Here is a 7,288-nt window from a genome sequence, read left to right on the forward strand (position 1 = left end):
TTAGTCTCTGTATCTTCTCTTTCATCACATATTGTTGGTTTCTCCAGCAGCACCTCTCACCTTTCTTCAAGCATTCATCAGCTGGTCATATGAACAGCAGAGGACCAGGCTGATGGAATTGAATTAAATAATTTAGAAGGCACTTTGTGTGCTTCGTCCAAAGCAGCTCACATGTATCCTTATTGTGTGCAAACACAGGCCTTTCCTCACACTGTATTGAATTTGTGATACTTTACCCTCCGTGCAATGCAAGGGAATGGGATTTTTGTGTGCCTCAGAGCTATTGAGAGAGGGTACATATTTGTATTTGCGACAGAAACCATCGGGGAAAAGCCTGAGTACTCTGCTGCCTCCTAGCTATACCTGGATTTTACCTGAGAAGTTTGGTAAGAGATATTAAATTAAAATTAGTTCATAGGCTGCAGCATCTTGTAACACCATTTAGATTGATCTGAAAACAATGTTTTACTGTATTTTTTTGCACCATAAAAGGAGGACAGGATTTTATTGGCACAAGAAGATTTAAATATTACTTGACGTGATGGATAAGTTCTGTTTCTTTTTGAAAATGTAGATTATGTTTGACATTTTTCTCTGGAGGTAGGTATTGCAGCTTTCAAGTTCAGTTAAACAATGCCACAAAATCTTGCCAAACGTTGCACCTATGTAGATCTGAATTGCCAAAAAATAGGAGTCAAAGAGTAAAGTTGTGGAACAGAGTACTGACCTGGTTTTTCTAAGTTTAATATATACGTTTGACAGCCTACTGTTTTTCACTAACCTTTTCAATTTTATTTTGATTGTGACTTTGTGTTTATATAAGAAAAACAACTAAGGATGTGTTTAAATTTATTTTCACATTTTTATCTGTTGTCTTTCTAGATGATTTGATTTTGACTAAATGAAAGGGTTCCTACAACTGAAGTTACAAGGCTGAAGACAAGATTCAAAGCAGAGCACAAGAAGACAAGAAAAAACAAGAAGTTAATCCAGGAGGACACTACAAATATTGCCTGTCACAAGACTATTGAATACTGTAGAAAGCCTCATTCTAAGCCTGTAAAAGAACACACAAAATGTTTAAAAAAGTGAAGACAAATAAGGAAGCTGAGAGGGAGAAAAAACAAAAGAGAAAAGCAGTTAAACAGACAGTAGAGCAAGAACCCAAACAAAAAACTAAAGAAGAAAAAGGGAACATGAATCTACTGAAAAATAAACCCTGTTCTTTAACAGAAGCGGTTCAACCTCGGAAAGACCTTTCTATCAGTAGCATAAATGCACCACATAAGGAACTAATGCTAAAGATAACAGATAAATCAAAAGATCTAAAGATAATCAATGAGAGGGTCCCTTCTGTAAAAAATGATTTAGATCAAGAACAAGAGAAACATAAGCCAAAAATGAACAAAGGTTCTGAAGACCAAAGTAAAATAATATATATAAAAGCAAAAAATGAAGACACCAAAGCTATTCTGGAGCAGCAGGATGATGAAACAGTTGTCAAAGGTAGGGCACAGAGCCTACTGTTTGATAAAACCGAAATGGCATCCCTTGGACACAACATGAGAAAGGCGGTAATAAATTCTGATGAAGAAACTTTACAGTGGGATGTGGGTGAAGGGTTATATTTGATACCCCCAAGAAAAAGATTAACACCTTTTTTCAAGATGACTGATTGGATTCAAAAGAAAATGCCACAAAAAATAAATTTACGGAAGATTTCTGCTCTGACTAAAGCAGTTGGTATAACCAGCTGGCTTCAAACCTTAAAGCAAAAACAAAGCAGCAGCAGATCTGGGGACCAAGTTTTTAGACACAGGGTGGCTAAGAGGATTGTATGTAAAACCAGGGTAGCTGGTCAAAAAAACAACATTTCTACAGAGGACAAACTTAAGAAAGAAAAAACCAGGCCCCGGGAAACCACAGAAGAAGTAGCAATGGTCAGCGATAAAGAACTAGATGCCAAATATGCAGTAGTACTTCCTAGAGTGAAAAAACTGGCAAATCCAAAGACAGCTGAGACACATAAGACAGTTCCTTCAGGAGGACACACTACCTGCAAGGCCAAACCCCCAAAGTCAGGAGCTAAACTGGTACTTCCTTCCAAACCAGATCTCAGTCTCCTGAAGTCCATGAAAAAGTCATTGCTGGAAAATTTGCTATCAGATGAAAATGTGGAAAACAGGGGTAGTAAGTTTCTCAACAACTCAGAAGAATTATCCATACAAAAGAACATTACCAGTAGAGCTATGTTAGAAAACCAAGATAGAGTCAGTGTGCTACGTGGTACAAGAGACAAACTAAAAACTTCTCAGATTAAACTTAGCAAGATGTCAGTGGGAATGTTAGGCAATGGACTAGCACAACCCAAGTGTGCACATACAGATGTAGAAGTGCCTGACCACACACAAAGGTCTGTATCTCAATGTTCTTCAAATGAAGTGACAAGTTTTGCAAAAATAGGTGTCTCTGCATTGTATGAAGAAGAAGCAGACCGAGAAGTTGCACTATTGATGGGGAGGAATGGATTAAATACTATTGCCCAGCCAAAGTTTCACTGGACTGGAAACAACCAGATGAGTGGAGACCCTCAGGTGTGTATTCTTTAATACTATTTTCAATATTTAAACAAATAACTATTTGTTCTGATGATTTGACACCAAAGCACCATAAAATAAATGGTTTAATAAGTTGAAACTATCTGCAAAAATCTTTTGAGTTGCATACTTGGCTTCGGACAGAAAACTTGCTTCCCCATCAGACAGTTGAGAAGCTAACTAGGTGGACAGTCTATGATGATGATGGACAAGCTAGGACTCATAGTAGCAGGGGACACTGGGAATCAGAAGATCCAACCCAAGAGATGCTTGAGACTCAGCTAATTAGCACACAGGTATTGTTACCTTTCCTTTAAACATTTTTACCCCTTTGTAGAATTCCTCTATTTGGCTTTTTTGTCACACTTAAATGTACGGTATGTAACTTTTGTCCAGGAAAAATGCATTTCTGCAGATGGTATTTGTAGCACTAGGAAGAAGTGGATGAGCATGATTTTCTTTTTTATAGAGACGATCTGTCTCAGGGGCGCCGTACAGGGGAGAAAAGTTGGGACAATTCCAAGGGCCCCTGACAGACAAGGGGCCCTCCACAAATTTGTTTTTGTTGTTGTTGTTCATAGAAATAAAAAAAATATTTTAAAAAACTGGGGCCCTGTCAATTATAAAATCAACCAGATTGTGTTTTCTAAAATTGTCTTTGGCAGTACAAATAAAATGTTACAAGACCACTCCCAGACCAAAAAGCACACATCCATATTTGCACTGAGCCCCCGTCCCCTGGATCTGCATGAAATGGGTTTCTGCTTAGCATACTTGACGGTGATGATGTTCAGCAGCAGTTAGTAGAAGACAAGAACAACTGTGGCAGTTACTATGCTGCTAAGGAAAATTATAGTCAGGTTTAAAAAAAACCCATAGAGATAGAGAGACAAAAAGAGTGCCAATTTGTAACCCAGTTTTTCTCCAAGAGAGATGAGTAGACTGTGTGAGATGATCAACCATTTAGCATAGCTTAGCTACCCACTATTGTTTGCCTCCATTTCACTAGCATTCAATGAACGAAGGAAATAAATTACCAACATTTTCATATATTTAGCTTGTCCCTGTACCTTTTATCACACTTAGCAACAGATGAATCAGACAGCAGCAGCTCTAACCCACGTTCCTCCTAGCCTGTCCTCTCCTAAGTTAAATTAAAGCTCCAGAATGTAACTTATATAAAAATATATTTTTTACATATTTGTTAAAATTGTCATTATGTTGTGACAGTATGGCATGAGAGATAATCTGTGAAAAATGTATTTCATCTGTCTTCTCCCAGTGCCATCTAGAAATAACCAATCAGAGGTAAGCGGTGGGTTTTAGCAATGTAAATCACAATCTCATGTGGCTGCTCAGCCTCCCTCCCCTTGCCCTGTGCCATGCTGTAGCTAGTCATAAGTTTCGCAACAATAAGTTGTTTCTCCACCATTAGTACATTTAGTGGCGAATGAATGAGTTGATTGACAGCACTAAGACCCTCATTATGGTTCTGATTGGTTGTTTTTTTTTTTTGTTTTGTTTTTTATTTAATTTTTAGTTCGAAAGGCAAGATACAGTCATTTTTACATTCCAGTTTCCACCATATTGGAAGGAAGAAAAAAAATACACAAGCCAATCCAAGGTTTTTGTATAACAACCGAACAACTAAAACAAAAGGAGTGAGTGGGGGGTAAGGAAGGGTCTTTTGTTGGTGGTAAAACACAGTCAAGAGCAAACATTTCCCATAATCCTGAACTAAGGTATAGTAAATAGCACAACAGTACTCATTTGTAATGGACATATTTAGTCTACTGAAATAACCGACTTTACATAGTTTGTCCATTTAGACCAGATCCTGAAAAAGGATTCTCTCCGACCATGAACAGAAAAAGATAACTTCTCCAGAGTGTAAATGTCCTGTACAATGGAAACCCAATCCTCCACTGTGGGTGTTTCGGGCTTTAACCATTTTCTAATGATTGTCTTTTTGCTTGCTGCCAGAAGCACTAACAGGAGTTATTTGTCGTCCAGAGTCCAGTTATCAAATGAAATGCTTCCTAAATATAGGGATTCACAATTACATGGGATTCTTTCAGTAAAGATGTTATTTAGGTGGGAACATATTTGCTCCCAAAAGGCCTTAATCACCGGACAAGCCCAGAAGATATGGTGGTGATTTGCTCCATTTGTTCCACAGAGTCTCCAACATGTATCTCCGCTGCCCTGGTGTTTTTTCTGAACTGGAGTTACAAAATATCGAACAGAGTTTTTCCAACTGAACAGCCGCCATGTATTGGAGCTTGAGGTCATCCAGTGTAATTTATTAATCTGTTCCCAGTCTTCAGTTGTGATTAATAAATTTCCTTCTTTTACCCACTTGTTTCTTATGTAGTCTGTATCACCTTGTTTAGACAATAGAATATCATTATACAATATGGAAACAAGTTTTTTGCATGAACCTGATTTCAACAGGGATAGAAACACTTTAAAAAGTCCTGGTTTGGCCGTATCCCAATTATCACATATATTTTGATTGAAGTAGGACCTGCAGATATCTAAAGAAGTCATCCTTCTCCAACCCTTTGGACCTCTGAAGTTCCTCAAAACTCTGAAACACACCCTTCCGGGTAAATGTATAGTAAGTGGTTAATCCTTTTTGGATCCATCCTCCAAATCTTCCATCAGTCTTGTTTGGTTTAAAAGCTGAGTCAAAGGCACACCATCTGAGTATTCTTATCTGGTTACCCAATTTACACATTTTAACGACCTTATTCCAAGAATCCAGCATGGTGTGTAATATTGACCCATGTGGTATACTCAGCCCCTCTTGTAGGTCCTTGTCCATTAGTACTGATATTAAAGGTATTCCTTCCACTGTTGCTTTTTCCAAATCTTTCCACTTAGCACTGTAAGATGGAGAGCATAGACAGAACACTGCTCTTAATTGAGTTGCAAGGGAGTAGACCTGTAGATTAGGAAGACCTAGTCCACCTTTCTCTTTCTCACTCTTGCTTTTTTCCCCTGCCAGATATATTGTGATATTATTCTTTCCCACTCTATGAAGCGCCTATCTGGGATTAGAATAGGTAGACACTGAAACATATATAGGAGGCGCGGGAGAATGTTCATTCTGACCGACTCAATTCTTGAGTGTAAATTTGAAAAAGGAATCAGACTCCATCTTTTCATGTCTGATCTCAGGTTTGAAATTAGGGGCCCATAATTGACTTCAAAAATTCTGGAAAAATCCTTGGGCAATGTGACCCCTAAATATTTTATGGATTCTGCTTCCCATTTCCAATTGAAGAGGCTCCTAATGTTGCTTTGTGGGTTATAGTTTATTGTTAAAACCTGAGTCTTGGTAATGTTTATCTTGTAACCCGAAAGCGAACCATATTCCTCGATCGCTCCCATAAGTATAGGTAGGGTTTTAGCTGGGTTTGTTATGGTCAACAGTAAATCATCTGCGAACAGTGACAACTTTTGTTCTCCGGATGCCATATGAACTCCAGCTATGTCCGTCCTCTGTCTTATCCACTGACCTAGAGGCTCAATGAAGAGGGCAAAGAGGAGTGGAGAAACACAGCATCCCTGCCTCGTACCCCTTTCCAGAGTGAACCGGTCAGATAGGTCTCCATTAATTTTTATCCTAGCGGATGGTCTATCATATAAAGATGCAATTACATCTATTATGGTCTGGTGGAACCCAAACCTGGACATAACTTTGTAGAGAAAAGACCATCTGACTGAATCAAAAGTCTTCTCTGCATCCAGACTCAATACAAGAGTATCTATTTTTTGATGGGTTACATGATTTAAAATATGCAGGGTTTTCCTGATGTTATCCTGAGTCAGTCTCTGCCTGATGAAGCCTGTTTGGTCCTTATGGATTATCACTGGGAGGATGTTTTCCAATCTCTGTGCGATTATGGCAGTAAATAATTTGTAATCAATATTTAGCACACTTATTGGCCGATAATTTCCGCATTCCTTCTTATCTTTTCCCTCCTTAGGGATTAGTGAAATGGTTGCGTCTCTCCATGAAGGAGGGATTATTTTCTTTTCTAGTACATTGTTGAAAACTCTTACTAAAACAGGGACTAACTGATCTTGCATTTCTCTGTACCACTCGGAGGTAAACCCAGCTGTTCCTGGAGATTTCCCTCCTTTCAACTTTCTAATCACTGATTTTAATTCTGCTTCAGTTATCTCTGATATTAATTGTTCGTTTTGCTCGTCTGTAATGCTAGGCAGGGTGAGTTGGGAAAGGAATGTGTCCATTTGTTGTTCATTATTCAATTTGGGTTGGGAGTATAGAATTTTGAAAAAATCACTAAAGCAGTTCTGAATCTTTTCTACGTTTGTTTCAACTCTATTTGTATATATATTCTTTATTTTGTGAATAGCTCTGTCAGCTTGCTGTTTTCGTAATTTAAATGCTAGGAGCTTCAGAGATTTCCCCCCTGCTTCATAATATTTCTGTTTAGTAAAGAGAAGTTTCTTTTGTATTTCTTGTATGTTTAAGTCGTTCAGTTCTTTTTTCACCAACTCAATTTTGACTCTTATAGCCCTCTTTAAGGTTTTGGAGTGCAAAAACAAACTCCAATTGAGTTTGTTTTTGTTGTCTAATTCTCTTTTCATTGGAGGAAAAGGCTATTATTCTTTCCCTGACTACGGCCTTTAGAGTATCCCAGAGTATTGCCGGACCC

General features: G+C 38.2%; 1 protein-coding gene across 1 annotated transcript; it reads left to right on the top strand.

The window, feature by feature from the left end:
- Positions 1-696: 696 nt before the first annotated feature.
- Positions 697-6,599, top strand: LOC106909139 (uncharacterized). Its single transcript, XM_088001091.1, has 2 exons — positions 697-2,413; positions 6,593-6,599. Exons 1-2 carry the CDS (start codon positions 1,077-1,079, stop codon positions 6,597-6,599), a joined length of 1,344 nt encoding a protein of 447 aa, XP_087857217.1. The 5' UTR covers positions 697-1,076.
- Positions 6,600-7,288: the final 689 nt, after the last annotated feature.

Source organism: Poecilia mexicana, unplaced genomic scaffold, assembly GCF_051168715.1.
Source record: "Poecilia mexicana isolate PSO_F unplaced genomic scaffold, ASM5116871v1 scaffold_19, whole genome shotgun sequence".
NCBI classification, from domain to species: Eukaryota; Metazoa; Chordata; class Actinopteri; order Cyprinodontiformes; family Poeciliidae; genus Poecilia; species Poecilia mexicana.

Coding starts and splice junctions, on each gene's coding strand:
- LOC106909139 (XM_088001091.1), top strand. CDS start 1,077: ATGTTTAAAAAAGTGAAGACAAATAAGGAAGCTGAGAGGGAGAAAAAA.